The sequence below is a fragment of the Pseudophryne corroboree genome, chromosome 6 (genome assembly GCF_028390025.1).
Source record: "Pseudophryne corroboree isolate aPseCor3 chromosome 6, aPseCor3.hap2, whole genome shotgun sequence".
NCBI lineage: Eukaryota > Metazoa > Chordata > Amphibia > Anura > Myobatrachidae > Pseudophryne > Pseudophryne corroboree.
The window spans coordinates 533782550-533800062 of NC_086449.1; the positions used below are offsets into that span (position 1 = coordinate 533782550).

At 46.8% G+C, this 17513-nt stretch overlaps 1 protein-coding gene across 1 annotated transcript in view; it reads right to left on the bottom strand.

Annotated features, from left to right (window-relative positions):
• The window catches only part of PLXNC1 (plexin C1), a 241814-nt gene that overhangs the window by 170762 nt on the left and 53539 nt on the right, over window positions 1–17513 (bottom strand). Inside the window, exons 9-10 of the mRNA XM_063927616.1 lie at window positions 13731–13781; window positions 12021–12151 (exon numbers count right to left, since the gene is read on the bottom strand). Of these exons, the coding sequence (XP_063783686.1) occupies window positions 12021–12151; window positions 13731–13781 (182 nt within the window). The remainder of the gene's footprint in view (window positions 1–12020; window positions 12152–13730; window positions 13782–17513) is intronic.

Genomic DNA, 17513 nt, shown 5'->3' on the forward strand with positions numbered 1-17513 from the left:
AAAACAAGCTTAACATTAGATATTAGTGAAATGCGTGGGAAAATAGGTAAGTTTTTAGTCTATTTTTGAAGGATTCTAGAGTGGAGGCTTCTCGCACAGTGCAGGGAAGAGAGTTCCATAGAGTTAGAGGCACAAAGTTGAAAGCTTGACCCCCAGATAAATTCAGGGTGATTCTAGGTACTGTTAGTAGACCTTCACCTACAGATCGTAGTTATAGAGTGGGACATTAAGGAATCAGAAGCTGCTTCAAGTAATGATTCGCCATTTTACAGGTAGCCAGTGAAGGGAATAGAGAATGGATGCTATGTGGCTGGAATGGGGCTGGTTGGTTAATAGTCTGGCAGCTGCATTTTGTACCATCTGTACCATTGGGTGATGGGATATTGCTGGGGTTAATGTGCATACTGTACATGTTACTTTATCTCCATGCATAAGAACGACATGTACACCTAGGGTTGGCGGGGTTTGAATTTGACCAATATTATTTGACAGTTAAAATCTGTATTGTCCTTATTGGCTTGTGCATGGACTACAAAAACTGTCATGACCTATATCTTATTTATAAAATGCATTGGTCTGTTTGTTTGTTTGTTTGTTTGTTTCTCTGTTTGTCTGTCTGGTTATGCATTTGGACACCCCTGTACCGATTGGGATGAAACCAATGTGAAGTGGTCCAGTTGGATCTTGGCCAGGTTTTAGGGAAGGAAGAGTGCTATATAGATCAAATGATGTTGATGATGATGATGATGATTATTATTATTATTATATCACAATGTAATAGTGATTATAAAACTTGACTGAAAGGAAAGCTGGGGATTAGAGCTCCTGGCACACGCATACACAAGAAAAAGACACTGGGTGTGTTGGAAGAGCTGCTAAGCTGCTAATTATTTTTAACTACAACTCGTTGATGACTTAATAACTTGAAAATGTAAATCTTGTACTTCAGCTAGTTACTTTATATTTCTATCTTTGTTTTGTGCTTTTCCTTCTACATAGCTATCAGACAGGCCACTTTCAAGATTTTTTTTGAGTCTTTTTGAAAAGACATCAAAAGTAAATGAAGGGTTAGCAGAACTAAGGTTTCTGAAGAATGTGACTTGGTGGACTGTCCAAAAAAGGTTAAAGTGGCAGAGGATATATTGTAGGTTATAAGGTGATGGTCTGAGTGAGGAAGGAGTGTTAGCCTAAACAAAAACAGAACAAAGTCAGAAAAAAAAAGATCAAAAGCACTAGGTAACATCACAATGAGTACAAGAGATAGTCCATTAGGAGAGAGTGATAGAGGAGGTTACAGAGAGCAGCTTGAAAGCAGAATGAGACTGAACATAATCAGTGAGGTTGAGTTAATCACCAAAGATGGCAGTGGGGATATCAGAGGATAAGTTAGCATTTAGAGAATTGATGCCCGATTATGATTTGTAAGGTATACAAATAACAGGAGGCGTCTGCAAGATCTGAGTGTGTGTCTGAGGACGCAGCACTGGATCAATGTCTCAATTATCAGTCGTGACTTGCATGGTAGCAGCCCTCGGTCAGTCTGCGTAAACCAAAGCTTACTCAGACTGGCCATCAGATCCAGTCAGCCAGGACCATGTAAGTCTCCATCTGCCGACACAGACCCTGGCATGCCTACAAAATGGGGGTGACATGACCCCGTTTTGTTAAACAGACCCAGTTGTTGCCCCTGAGGAGAACGTTGCAGTAGTCGAGTCGTGAGATGACCAGTGAGTGGATGATAAGTTTATTTGCACTATGGGAGAGAAATGGCCTGATGCGAGCAATGTTGCGTTGCTGGAACCGACAGGATTGTGCCAGAACATGGATGTGGGGTGCAAAGGAGAGGGAGGAGTCAAGAGTGACGCCCAAGCAGTGGAGTTGGGGAACTAGGGAGATGATGGTGTTGCTCTGGGTGGGGGAAAGATAATGAGTTCAGTTTTGTCCGTGTTGAGCTTCAGAGAGAGCTCAGCCATCCAGGAGGAGATTGCAGAGAGGCAGCTGGAAACCTGAGAGAGGACAGAGGGGGACAGATCAGAAGAGGAGAGGTAGAGTTGTGTGTCATCAACATAGAGGTGGTATTGAAGGCCAAAGTAGTTAATGAGCGTACCCAGGGAAGAGGTGTACAGGGAAAACAGGGCGCCTAGGACAGAACCCTGAGGGACACCAACAGGAAGGATGGAAGGTGTGAGGTGGTGCCGGAGGCAGACACAGAGAAGGAACGGTTAGTGAGGTAAGAAGAAAACCAGTCAAGGACAGTGCTAGGGAGGCCAATGTTTTGAGGAGAGGAGAGGATGATCCACTGTGTCAAAGGCAACAGAGAGGTCCAGAAGGATAAGCAGAGAGAAGTGGCCCCTGGATTTGGCCGAAGGCAGGTCATTGGTGACTTTCACCAGGGCAGTCTCAGTGGAGTGGAGTGGGCGAAAGCCAGATTGTAGTGGATCGAGGATGGAGTTGTCAGAGAGGTAGCTTGTGAGATGGCTGTAGACCAGTTGTTCAAGTAGTTTGGAGGCAAAAGGGAGTAGAGAGATGGGGCGGTAACTAGTGAGTGATGAAGGGTTGAGGTTGTTTTTTTTTTTTAAATAGGTGAGACCAGAGCATGTTTGGTGAGGGGAAGACACTTACCGTCTTTACACTTAGAGGGGTGTAACATAAAATGGCAGAGGCGTGAAAGCGTTGCAAAAGTACAGTAAGGGCATATTTATGCTAATGAGTCCCATGCAAATCACAATTAAAGTGCATATGTATCTCTGAGGAGGCATTTGTGAATACTTAACTTATGGCGCAAAATACGAAGTGATGATGATTGGCAGGTATTTCTGATTATATTTGCATGTCATTGAACTTATTTTGTACTTTTATTTTGTATTTGCATCTGTATTTACCTTTATTTTACTTGGTAATTGAGCCTTTCTTAATGATTAAAAACAATAAACAGACATACAATACATACAATACATTGTGTGTGAACTGGGCACTGTAATGGTAGTTATACAACACTCGAAGCCACATCTCCTGGTGTAAACACATGCCCGATAAGACCAACTCTACAGACTGAAAAATGTAGCATTTTGCACCTCATTTTTGGCACAATGGCCCTCATTCCGAGTTGTTCCCTCGTTGCCGAATTTTGCTATATTGCGATTAGTCGCTTACTGCGCATGCGCAATGTTCGCAGAGCGCATGCGCTTAGTTATTTTACTCAAAAGTTAGGTATTTTACTCACGGCATTACGAGGATTTTTCTTTGTTCTGGTGATCGTAGTGTGATTGACAGGAAGTGGGTGTTTCTGGGCGGAAACTGGCCGTTTTATGGGTGTGTGTGAAAAAACGCTGCCGTTTCTGGGAAAAACGCGGGAGTGGCTGGAGAAACAGAGGAGTGCCTGGGCGAACGCTGGGTGTGTTTGTGACGTCAAACCAGGAACGAAACTGACTGAACTGATCGCAGTGGCAGAGTAAGTGTCGAGCTACTCAGAAACTGCTAAGAAATTTCTATTCGCAATTTTGCGAATCTTTCGTTCGTAATTCTGCTATGCTAAGATACACTCCCAGAGGGCGGCGGCTTAGCGTGTGCAATGCTGCTAAAAGCAGCTAGCGAGCGAACAACTCGGAATGAGGGTCAATGTGTTTCTAACTATTCCCATTTCATAGACACTTTTGAAGCATTTTAAAATATATAGGAGACAGATTATTGGGGCAATGCAGTGGAGTGAAATTTGATATTAAGTTCAAATCTGCCGTAAATCATCTGCAATTTTGATGCCCAAACTATCAGATTTAAAATCAAACAATTTGGAGGGTTAAATGCAAATCACAGGCAATGGGGGTCATTCCGAGTTGTTAGCTCGTTGCCGATTTTCGCCGATTTTCGCTGTACTGCGATTAGTCGCTTACTGCGCATGCGCAAGGTTCGCAGAGCGCATGCGCTTAGTTATTTTACACAAAAATAAGATTTTACTTACCGATAAATCTATTTCTCGTAGTCCGTAGTGGATGCTGGGGACTCCGTCAGGACCATGGGGATTAGCGGCTCCGCAGGAGACAGGGCACAAAAATAAAGCTTTAGGATCAGGTGGTGTGCACTGGCTCCTCCCCCTATGACCCTCCTCCAAGCTTCAGTTAGGATACTGTGCCCGGACGAGCGTACACAATAAGGAAGGATTTTGAATCCCGGGTAAGACTCATACCAGCCACACCAATCACACCGTACAACTTGTGATCTGAACCCAGTTAACAGTATGACAAACGTAGGAGCCTCTGAACAGACGGCTCACAACAATAACAACCCGCTTTTTTTGTAACAATAACTATGTACAAGTATTGCAGACAATCCGCACTTGGGATGGGCGCCCAGCATCCACTACGGACTACGAGAAATAGATTTATCGGTAAGTAAAATCTTATTTTCTCTGACGTCCTAGTGGATGCTGGGGACTCCGTCAGGACCATGGGGATTATACCAAAGCTCCCAAACGGGCGGGAGAGTGCGGATGACTCTGCAGCACCGAATGAGAGAACTCCAGGTCCTCTTTAGCCAGGGTATCGAATTTGTAGAATTTTACAAACGTGTTCTCCCCCGACCACGTAGCTGCTCGGCAGAGTTGTAATGCCGAGACCCCTAGGGCAGCCGCCCAGGATGAGCCCACCTTCCTTGTGGAATGGGCCTTGACAGATTTAGGCTGTGGCAGGCCTGCCACAGAATGTGCAAGTTGAATTGTGCTACAAATCCAACGAGCAATCGTCTGCTTAGAAGCAGGAGCACCCAGCTTGTTGGGTGCATACAGTATAAACAGCGAGTCAGATTTTCTGACTCCAGCCGTCCTTGAAATATATATTTTCAATGCCCTGACAACGTCCAGCAACTTGGAATCCTCCAAATCGCTAGTAGCCGCAGGCACCACAATAGGCTGGTTCAGGTGAAACGCTGACACCACCTTACGATAAAGCCGCCAATTCTGACACTCTCCTGGCTGAAGCCAGGGCCAGTAGCATGGTTACTTTCCATGTAAGATATTTCAAATCCACCGATTTGAGTGGCTCAAACCAATGGGATTTGAGAAAATCCAAAACTACATTAAGGTCCCACGGAGCCACTGGGGGCACAACCGGGGCTGTATATGTAGTACTCCTTTTACAAAAGTCTGGACTTCAGGAACTGAAGCCAATTCTTTCTGGAAGAAAATCGACAGGGCCGAAATTTGAACCTTAATGGACCCCAATTTGAGGCCCATAGACAATCCTGTTTTCAGGAAATGTAGGAATCGACCCAATTGAAATTCCTCCGTGGGGGCCTTCCTGGCCTCACACCACGCAACATATTTTCTCCAAATGCGGTGATAATGTTGTGCAGTCACCTCCTTCCTGGCTTTTACCAGTGTAGGAATGACCTCTTCCGGAATGCCTTTTTCCCTTAGAATTCGGCGTTCAACCGCCATGCCGTCAAACGCAACCGCGGTAAGTCTTGGAATAGACACGGTCCCTGCTGAAGCAGGTCCCGTCTTAGAGGTAGAGGCCACGGATCTTCCGTGAGCATCTCCTGAAGTTCCGGGTACCAAGTTCTTCTTGGCCAATCCGGAGCCACGAGTATCGTTCTTACTCCCCTTTGCCGTATAATTCTCAGTACTTTTGGTATGAGAGGCAGAGGAGGAAACACATACACTGACTGGAACACCCACGGTGTTACCAGAGCGTCCACAGCTATTGCCTGAGGGTCTCTTGACCTGGCGCAATACCTGTCCAGTTTTTTGTTGAGGCGAGACGCCATCATATCCACCTTTGGTTTTTCCCAACGGTTCACAATCATGTGGAAGACTTCTGGATGAAGTCCCCACTCTCCCGGGTGTAGATCGTGTCTGCTGAGGAAGTCTGCTTCCCAGTTGTCCACTCCCGGAATGAACACTGCTGACAGTGCTATCACATGATCTTCCACCCAGCGAAGAATCCTTGCAGCTTCTGCCATTGCTCTCCTGCTTCTTGTGCCGCCCTGTCTGTTTACGTGGGCGACTGCCGTGATGTTGTCCGACTGGATCAACACCGGCTGACCCTGAAGCAGGGGTTTTGCCAGGCTTAGAGCATTGTAAATCGCTCTTAGCTCCAGTATATTTATGTGAAGAGACATCTCCAGGCTTGACCATACTCCCTGGAAGTTTCTTCCCTGTGTGACCGCTCCCCAGCCTCTCAGACTGGCATCCGTGGTCACCAGGACCCAGTCCTGTATGCCGAATCTGCGGCCCTCTAACAGATGAGCACTCTGCAACCACCACAGAAGAGACACCCTTGTCCGTGGCGATAAGGTTATCCGCTGATGCATCTGCAGATGCGATCCGGACCATTTGTCCAGCAGATCCCACTGAAAAGTTCTTGCGTGAAATCTGCCGAATGGAATCGCTTCGTAAGAAGCCACCATTTTTCCCAGGACCCTTGTGCAATGATGCACTGACACTTTTCCTGGTTTTAGGAGGTTCCTGACTAGCTCGGATAACTCCCTGGCTTTCTTCTCCGGGAGAAACACCTTTTTCTGGACTGTGTCCAGAATCATCCCTAGGAACAGCAGACGTGTCGTCGGAAACAGCTGCGGTTTTGGAATATTTAGAATCCACCCGTGCTGTCGTAGAACTACTTGAGATAGTGCTACTCCGACCTCCAACTGTTCTCTGGACCTTGCCCTTATCAGGAGATCGTCCATTTTCTTTGAAGAAGAATCATCATTTCGGCCATTACCTTGGTAAGGACCCGGGGTGCCGTGGACAATCCAACCGGCAGCGTCTGAAACTGATAGTGACAGTTCTGTACCACGAACCTGAGGTACCCTTGGTGAGAAGGGCAAATTGGGACATGGAGGTAAGCATCTGTCCCGGGACACCATATAGTCCCCTTTTTCCTGGTTCGCTATCACTGGTCTGAGTGACTCCATCTTGATTTGAACCTTTTTATGTAAGTGTTCAAATATTTCAGATTTAGAATAGGTCTCACCGAGCCGTCTGGCTTCAGTACCACAATATAGTGTGGAATAATACCCCTTTCCTTGTTGTAGGAGGGGTACTTTGATTATCACCTGCTGGGAATACAGCTTGTGAATTGTTTCCACTACTGCCTCCCTGTCGGAGGGAGACGTTGGTAAAGCAGACTTCAGGAACCTGCGAGGGGGAGACGTCTCGAACTTCCAATCTGTACCCCTGGGATACTACTTGTAGGATCCAGGGGTCCACTTGCGAGTGAGCCCACTGCGTGCTGAAACTCTTGAGACGACCCCCCACCGCACCTGAGTCCGCTTGTACGGCCCCAGCGTCATGCTGAGGACTTGGCAGAAGCGGTGGAGGGCTTCTGTTCCTGGGAATGGGCTGCCTGCTGCAGTCTTCTTCCCTTTCCTCTATCCCATGGCAGATATGACTGGCCTTTTGACCGCTTGCCCTTATGGGGACGAAAGGACTGAGGCTGAAAAGACGTTGTCATTTTCTCCTTTATACGGCAATACTTCCATGTGCCGTTTGGAATCTGCATCACCTGACCACTGTCGTGTCCATAAACAACTTCTGGCAGATATGGACATCGCACTTACTCTTGATGCCAGAGTGCAAATATCCCTCTGTGCATCTCGCATATATAGAAATGCATCCTTTAAATGCTCTATAGTCAGTAAAATACTGTCCCTGTCAAGGGTATCAATATTTTCAGTCAGGGAATCCGACCAAGCCACCCCAGCGCTGCACATCCAGGCTGAGGCGATCGCTGGTCGCAGTATAACACCAGTATGTGTGTATATACTTTTTAGGATATTTTCCAGCCTCCTATCAGCTGGCTCCTTGAGGGCGGCCCTATCTGGAGACGGTACCGCCACTTGTTTTGATAAGCGTGTGAGCGCCTTATCCACCCTAAGGGGTGTTTCCCAACGCGCCCTAACTTCTGGCGGGAAAGGGTATACCGCCAATAATTTTCTATCGGGGGAAACCCACGCATCATCACACACTTCATTTAATTTATCTGATTCAGGAAAAACTACAGGTAGTTTTTTCACACTCCACAAAATACCCTTTTTTGTGGTACTTGTAGTATCAGAAATATGTAACACCTCCTTCATTGCCCTTAACAAGTAACGTGTGGCCCTAAAAGAAAAATACGTTTGTTTCTTCACCGTCGACACTGGAGTCAGTGTCCGTGTCTGTGTCTGTGTCGACCGACTGAGGTAAAAAGACGTTTTAACGCCCCTGACGGTGTTTGAGACGCCTGGACAGGTACTAATTGGTTTGCCGGCCGTCTCATGTCGTCAACCGACCTTGCAGCGTGTTGACATTATCACGTAATTCCTTAAATAAGCCATCCATTCCGGTGTCGACTCCCTAGAGAGTGACATCACCATTACAGGCAATTGCTCTGCCTCCTCACCAACATCGTCCTCATACATGTCGACACACACGTACCGACACACAGCACACACACAGGGAATGCTCTGATAGAGGACAGGACCCCACTAGCCCTTTGGAGAGACAGAGGGAGAGTTTGCCAGCACACACCAAAACGCTATAATTATACAAGGACAACCTTTATATAAGTGTTTTTCCCTTATAGCATCTTAATATATATAATCATATTGCCAAATAAGTGCCCCCCCTCTCTGTTTTAACCCTGTTTCTGTAGTGCAGTGCAGGGGAGAGCCTGGGAGCCTTCCCACCAGCATTTCTGTGAGGGAAAATGGCGCTGTGTGCTGAGGAGAATAGGCCCCGCCCCCTTTTCGGCGGGCTTCTTCTCCCGTTTTTCTGAGACCTGGCAGGGGTTAAATACATCCATATAGCCCCAGGGGCTATATGTGATGTATCTTTTAGCCAGTATAGGTATTTCATTGCTGCCCAGGGCGCCCCCCACAGCGCCCTGCACCCTCCGTGACCGCTGGTGTGAAGTGTGTGACAACAATGGCGCACAGCTGCAGTGCTGTGCGCTACCTCATGAAGACTGAAAAGTCTTCTGCCGCCGGTTTCTGGACCTCTTCACTTTTCGGCATCTGCAAGGGGGTCGGCGGCGCGGCTCCGGGACCGGACTCCATGGCTGGGCCTGTGTTCGATCCCTCTGGAGCTAATGGTGTCCAGTAGCCTAAGAAGCCAATCCATCCTGCACGCAGGTGAGTTCACTTCTTCTCCCCTAAGTCCCTCGTTGCAGTGAGCCTGTTGCCAGCAGGACTCACTGTAAAATAAAAAACCTAAAAACTTTTTCTAAGCAGCTCTTTAGGAGAGCCACCTAGATTGCACCCTGCTCGGACGGGCACAAAAACCTAACTGAGGCTTGGAGGAGGGTCATAGGGGGAGGAGCCAGTGCACACCACCTGATCCTAAAGCTTTATTTTTGTGCCCTGTCTCCTGCGGAGCCGCTAATCCCCATGGTCCTGACGGAGTCCCCAGCATCCACTAGGACGTCAGAGAAAGTTAGGTATTTTACTCATGGCATAACAAAGCTTTTTCATCGCTGTGCTGATCGTAGTGTGATTGACAGGAAGTGGGTGTTTCTGGGCGGAAACTGTCCGTTTTATGGGAGTGTGTGGAAAAACGCAGGCGTCCGAGTTGCAAAACGCAGGAGTGGCTGGAGAAACGGGGGAGTGGTTGGGCAAATGCTGGGTGTGTTTGTGACGTCAAACCAGGAACGAAAAGGACTGAGCTGGTCGCAATGGCTAAGTCTGGAGCTACTCAGAAACTGCTAAGAAATTTCTATTTGCAATTCTGCTAATCTTTCGTTCGCAATTCTGCTAAGCTAAGATACACTCCCAGAGGGCGGCGGCTTAGCGAGCGAACAACTCGGAATCACCCCCAATGTGCAACGATTTGCAGCGGGTTTGAAAAGCAAAAACCAACAGTGTTTAAATCTAAAATCCATCGGAAAATGGCGCTTGTCAGCGAGATTGCTCATGCAATTTGAAAACATGCAATTTGAACTATATATATTACAGTACATATGTATTCCGTTGTCACTAATTATACTTAAGTGGGCCAAACAATTTGTATATTTATGGAGCACAGCTATTTAATGAACTTAGTGTTGACAATACAATTTTAAATAGATATTAAGCGGACAATGCGTATAATGAAATCACTGCTGATAGAAATGGTGTCATCATTTTGGAATGTAAGGAGAGCTGGTATGAACCCTGCCGCCTTCTACCAGTTTAAGGGCCCATTTATTATTAATCACATGTGCAATATGATCTGGGCATGATACTGGGGCCCAGGATTACATTGCAATATGCAATTGTACCGGGACAAAAGTAGTCCTTCCGTGCAATGTGCTCAGTGTGGAAGAGGGACTACTGCACATGCTCAGTACCGCTGACTACACATGCAATGTGCTCAGTGTGGAAGGGGGACTACTGCACATGCTCAGTACCGCTGAATACACATGCAATGTGCTCAGTGTGGAAGGGGGACTACTGCACATGCTCAGTACCGCTGACTACACATGCAATGTGCTCAGTGTGGAAGGGGGACTACTGCACATGCTCAGTACCGCTGACTACACATGCAATGTGCTCAGTGTGGAAGGGGGACTACTGCACATGCTCAGTACCGCTGAATACACATGCAATGTGCTCAGTGTGGAAGGGGGACTACTGCACATGCTCAGTACCGCTGACTACACATGCAATGTGCTCAGTGTGGAAGGGGGACTACTGCACATGCTCAGTACCGCTGACTACACATGCAATGTGCTTAGTGTGGAAGGGGGACTACTGCACATGCTCAGTACCGCTGACTACACATGCAATGTGCTTAGTGTGGAAGGGGGACTACTGCACATGCTCAGTACCGCTGACTACACATCCAATGTGCTCAGTGTGGAAGGGGGACTACTGCACATGCTCAGTACCGCTGACTACACATCCAATGTGCTCAGTGTGGAAGGGGGACTACTGCACATGCTCAGTACCGCTGACTACACATGCAATGTGCTTAGTGTGGAAGGGGGACTACTGCACATGCTCAGTACCGCTGACTACACATGCAATGTGCTTAGTGTGGAAGGGGGACTACTGCACATGCTCAGTACCGCTGACTACACATCCAATGTGCTCAGTGTGGAAGGGGGACTACTGCACATGCTCGGTGCTGACTACACATGCACAGAGGCCATTTCCGGGGGCGATTTTTGTGGTGTGTAGCCCACAGGCTACTACAGGCAGTGCTATCTTTTTTAGCAGGAACTCAGTTCCTGAACCTCTTGTTAAATGTGACATAATCAGGAACTGGGCTCCTGAACCTGTCCTAGGCCAAAATGTATTTCCATAAGATAAGTTTTATCTTAAACTTTGTCTGTCTGTCTGTCTATCTATCTATCTATCACTTTTTGAAATAGCTCCACCCCCAGACCCGTATTTCCTGAACCTATTTTTCTAGAAAAATAGTACTGACTACAGGCTACTGTCATCTCAGATCTCAGGTATGGCAGCATCACATCCCCCCCTAGAAACCTATGGGGGATCCAGCTGCCAGTAAGAAAGGAGGGTTCTCAGCAGGTATTGGAGATATCTGCTTCCGTCCCCCTACATACATTCAGGTGATTCTAAATATTTGCAGCTAACCCCCCAAAATGGGTGTTTTCGTGGAAATAGCCACAAATATTTTTTTGATAAATGAGGTCTTTAGAGATGTACAGGAGAGAGTAAGGGGGCAAAGATAAAGGAAGACAGCGCGAGAGGGAGCGTAAGAGTGTGGGTGGAGGCAGAAAAAATAAAAGCCAGATAAAGCCAGTACACCTGGTATAAACTAGATATTGATGTCTGATTGCCCTATGTCCACATTGTGCACTGTTTGCATATGTAGATGTAATTATTCAGTGGTGCTGGTCCCATGCAGCCTCGTAGCTACATTGATGCTTTATCTATGAATAGAATTACACGTCTCATACTTACTAGCCTGCAGCCCCATATAGTATCTTCTCTTTATTACCTATCTTGTAGTTTATTTTGTAGTATAATATACATATCTTGTAGTTTATTTTGTAGTATAATATACATATAACATATAGCTCATTAAGTGACACACTTACTGCTGTGGTTTGCAGTTGCTGGTACCAGATAAAAACATTCTTGACAAGTTCATCAAATTGTCCCCAATAATTAGGACTTTCTTCTTTCCAGCAGAGGTTACCCTGCTAGGCATGACAGATGTAATGGACACCTGGTGAGGACAAAACATATTCTGTGACTCTCTTTTTCAGCAAGAAATTGTTCTGTTCTGCTGCCATTGATTTCTATCTTTCAATACATAACCTTTCTAGCTTTCTTTTGCGAGTTTTAAACTTAAGTATCAGATCACTTTATTGCCCTGCATTATATCCCACAGCAGTGAATCTAAATGACTTTGTTTATATAGATAGGGTTCAGTAGCGGATCTTGCTACGGACACACAGGATTTTTGTCCGGGGCGCCACCTTCCGGAGGGCGCCGCGCCATGGCAAGATCCGCTACTGTTTGTCAGTGCCCCCCGGTGCTGTGCGGCGCTGTGAAGGAAACTAGACGGGTAGACGCTACCCGTCTAGTTTCCCTTCGTGTAAAGGACCTTTGCTGTGTGGTGCGCGATGACTTCATCGCGCACCGCACAGCATTGTGGGACTGGCACATACACGCAGCTAGGGGTCGAAATTGACCTCTAGTGTCTATGCTGTGCTATGGGAGAGACGTCATGATGTGTCTCCCATAGATCCGAGGAGCAGCGCGGCGGAGGTCAGCAGCGGTCGTCAATCAGGAGCGGGGATAGTAAGTATTAATTTTAGTTTTTTTAGTTGTTTTTTTAAGTGGCGCTACTCTACTGGGGGCACAAATGGAGGCACAACTCTACTGGGGGCACAAATGGGGGCACAACTCTAAGGGGGGCGTAATCGACCATGCCCCTGTATTAAGCCACGCCCCTATTTTTTGCCCGGGGCGCCACAAGGGCTAGAACCGGCCCTGATAGGGTTAATGGTACACAGATAAGATAAAACAATGTACAGCAGGTAGTAAAAATTTGAAGAGGGTATATGAACAAGCACAAGGATTATTAATCAAATGCATTTCATTATTATATTAATATCCTCCCCCAGCATGCTAAGGACATAGGACTCCATTAGGAATTCCTATGTAAGCTCTGTCCTGATGGGGTTATGGAAATTAGCCTTTTACGGATATAGTGAAAATCAATATAAATTCTTCACATGCTAATGTGAGGATGTCATATAATTAGTGTGTAGCGAAAATCACACATCACCCCTGATAGATAGATATATATGTGTTTATCACTAATCTGGTGAAAGCGTGTTTTTTTTTTTTTCTAAAACCACAATGCTGTTACGCCTGACCAAAGGTTCTTGCAATGTCAGGAAACACCACAACAGGAAAAAGGTGTTATACATTCTAAAATGCCCTCGCATGGGTTGTTTATATGTCATATGACTTCTTCTTCCGTTTGCATAACAAATTAAGTATACAGTATCTTCAATAAATGCATAAATGCCATCCTACGAAGGCTCTTTTTACGTTATTGTGCTTTTAACTAATTTATAGACCAAATATCTACTATTTAATAAATAACTTCAGCACACGTCTCTCTTTTCAGTAAGAACAACTTTTTATTCATTATTTAGCACTCACTGTAGTAAAATAAATGACACATAAAAACTCTGCACTTGTAGCTATTTCATCCTCCTCTACAAGCCGTGAATCGGCATATAACAGTGTATATGTTCTATAAACATGAAGTATATATAAAGTGTTCTTACATTAGATGGCGTGCTCAGTGCTGTTTTGTCTTCAATGCTTTTGCATTTAGCCTGTAGTATTACAGAATACAATTCAGCAATGAGTAATGAACAACAATTCGGCATTGAGATGCATTTGTGTAAAGGCAAGAACACATTTTTATTTCTATACATCTACAATCTCTATAATATTATATAGCCTACATGCGAAAACCTATTACCACCCAGTTACAGCCATTCAGTCGAGTCTACGCAGTGCTGAAAATTGTGCGACTTGTCTGCAAAGCAGATTTGCATGTAACTTTGTAAAGGCCCAAGACTGATTAAAATCAAAACCTCTAAGATTGATTTACTGACATATTGCTTTTCATACATATGCTTTATAGTATAGTACACAGAACTGAACTCTGCATATTTACATTGTTTACTTGACTGCTGAGTTATGTTTAGCTGTAGGGGTAAATAACAGTTAAATTACATTGGGGGTAATTCCAAGTTGATCGCAGCAGGAATATTTTTAGCAGTTGGGCAAAACCATGTGCACTGCAGGGTGGGGCAGACGTAACATGTGCAGAGAGAGTTAGATTTGGGTGGGTTATTTTGTTTCTGTGCAGGGTAAATACTGGCTGCTTTATTTTTACACTGCAATTTAGATTGTAGATTGAACACACCCCACCCAAATCTAACTCTCTCTGCACATGTTACATCTGCCCCACCTGCAGTGCACATGGTTTTGCCCAACTGCTTACAAAGTTCCTGCTGTGATCAACTCAGAATTACCCCCATAGTTCATTGCATAATAATGTAAAAAAAAAACCCCGCAGGGCATATGTTTTAAGACTTTGAGAGTGACAAAGTGGAGAGAGATAAAGTACCAGCCAAACATCTCCTAACTACCATGTTACAGGCTATGGGGGACATATATTAAGTCTTGGAGAGTGATAAAGTGGAGAAAGATAAAGGGGGAGATGTTTTATAGCCGCCAGATCGTATCTCTATAACACTTCCTGCATCGCCTCATTACTGAGGAGATGCAGGAAGGAACATTGATAAAATGTATAAACATCCTGTCTGCTAAATCGGGGGAGTGAATCTGCCCACTCTGGCAATCCCCATCTGAGTGCAGCTCCACTGGACATGTGCGAGATTTCAGCCCAGAGTCAGCAGCCGCTGCAGCTAGTGATCAGTGCTGTCCCTGGCTGTGGTGTATGGGCAGGGGTGTAACCAAAACTCTGTGGGCCCCATAGCCAGTGGTGTCGACAGAGGAAGGGAGAGCGTACAAATTACCCGGGCCCAGGTCTGATGGAGGGACCCAGTGAGGGCCCTGGGTCCCCTCCCCTTTAGATGGCAGTAGCAGCTGGAGCTCTTATCCTCAGCCCCGCACAAGTTGCTGTGTGCTGGGCTGCAGTGTAGCCTTGGAGGCACTTAAAATTAGAGATGTGCACCGGAAATTTTTCGGGTTTTGCGTTTTGGATTCGGTTCCGCGGCCGTGTTTTGTATTCGGACGCCTTTTGCCAAAACCTCCCTGAAAATTTTTAGTCGGATTCGGGTGTGTTTTGGATTCGGGTGTTTTTTTTACAAAAAACCCTCAAAAACAGCTTAAATCATAGAATTTGGGGGTCATTTTGATCCCATAGTATTATTACCCTCAATAACCATAATTTACACTCATTTTCAGTCTATTCTGAACACCTCACAATATTATTTTTAGTCCTAAAATTTGCACCAAGGTCGCTGGATGGCTAAGCTAAGCGACACAAGTGGCCGACACAAACACCTGGCCCATCTAGGAGTGGCACTGCAGTGTCAGACAGGATGGCACTTCAAAAAAATAGTCCCCAAACAGCACATGATGCAAAGAAAAAAAGAGGCGCACCAAGGTCGCTGTGTGACTAAGCTAAGCGACACAAGTGGCCGACACAAACACCTGGCCCATCTAGGAGTGGCACTGCAGTGTCAGACAGGATGGCACTTCAAAAAAATTGTCCCCAAACAGCACATGATGCAAAGAAAAAAAGAGGCGCACCAAGGTCGCTGTGTGACTAAGCTAAGCGACACAAGTGGCCGACACAAACACCTGGCCCATCTAGGAGTGGCACTGCAGTGTCAGACAGGATGGCATTTAAAAAAAATAGTCCCCAAACAGCACATGATGCAAAGAAAAAAAGAGGCGCACCAAGGTCGCTGTGTGACTAAAGGTGCATACACACGGAGAGATTTTGGCTATGAGAGATTTTGACTAACTTTTCCCTTGAACTGGCAGTAGGAGATTTTGACTAACTTTACCAGAGATTTTGTCTAACTATGCAAGAGATTTTGGCTATGGGAGATTTTGGCTATGGGAGATTTTGACTATCTCATTTAAATAAGGGGATGAGTGTCATATATAGGACGATTTTACAGGGTGGCTGGTATTTAAATAGCTGAAAGTTAAAAAAAAAATTTGCGTGGGGTCCCCCCTCCTATGTAAAACCAGCCTCGGGCTCTTTGAGCCAGTCCTGGTTGTTAAAATACAGAGGAAAAAATGAGTAGTGTTCCCCCATATTTAGACAACCAGCACCGGGCTCTGCGTCCGGTCCTGGTTTAAAAAATACGGGGGACAAAAGACATAGGGGTCCCCCGTATTTTCCAAACCAGCACCGGGCTCCACTAGCCAGGGAGATAATGCCACAGCCGGGGGACACTTTTATATTGGTCCCTGCGGCCGTGCCATTACCCCCCCAACTAGTCACCCCTGGCCGGGGTACACTGGAGGAGTGAGGACCCCTTAAATCAAGGAGTCCCCCCCTCCAGCCACCCAAGGGCCAGGGGTGAAGCCCGAGGCTGTCCCCCCCATCCGTGGCCCGGTGGATGGGAGGCTGATAGCCTTTCAATAGTAATATTGTTCTTTACAGGAGGCCTACAGGTCCCAGCAAGCCTGCCCCAGCATGTTGGCACTTGGAGAACCACAAGTGCCAGCATGCCCGGACATAAAGGGCCCGCTGGCACCTGTAGTCCACCTGTAAAGAAAATATAAAAAAAAAAAACACAACACATTCTTTTAAAAATCCTTTATTAAACTGGGTCTTCACCTGGGGGCGGCGGCCTTTAAGCTCTTTTGCATGGCCGCCGCCTTCCCAGGGCTTCCGGCGTCTTCACCTGGGGGGGCGCCACCTCCCCAGGGCTTCTGGGGTCTTGCTCCGGCGTCTTCACCTGGTGGGCGGCGGCTGCTAAGCTCTTTTGCATAGCCGCCGCCCATCCAGGACTTCCACGGCGTCTTCAGGAGCTCTTCTCCGCTCCTCCTCCGCCGTCGGACTGACAGCCGCTGCCTCGCGCTGACTTATATAAGTCAGCGGGAGGGGGCGGGGCGATGACGCGGCGAGCCGTGATTGGCTCGCGGCGACCATCTTGAATTTCAAAAATGACGCTGAGGCGCCATTTTTGAAACTGGTACCGCTCCGCTGCCAAACTCTGCAATAGAAAGGTAAATTTCCCCCGCCCGCACCGCTGCCGCAACCCGCCGCCGCCCGCACCGCCGCCGCCCGCACCGCCACCGCAACCCACCGCCGCCCACACCGCCGCCGCAACCCGCCGTCGCCCACACCGCCACCCGCCGCCGCCCGCACCGCCGCCACAACCCGCCGCCACAACCCGCCGCCGCCCGCACCACCGCCGCCTGCACATCGCTATCGCTGGGAAAAATCGCTGGCCTCTTAAAGTGTTAGCGATTTTGACTAACTTTTGCAGCGACATAGCCAAAATTGACTTGCCTGCACTGACTATTTTTCCCAGCGATAGCGACCTAGCGGGGACGCGCATCGCTAT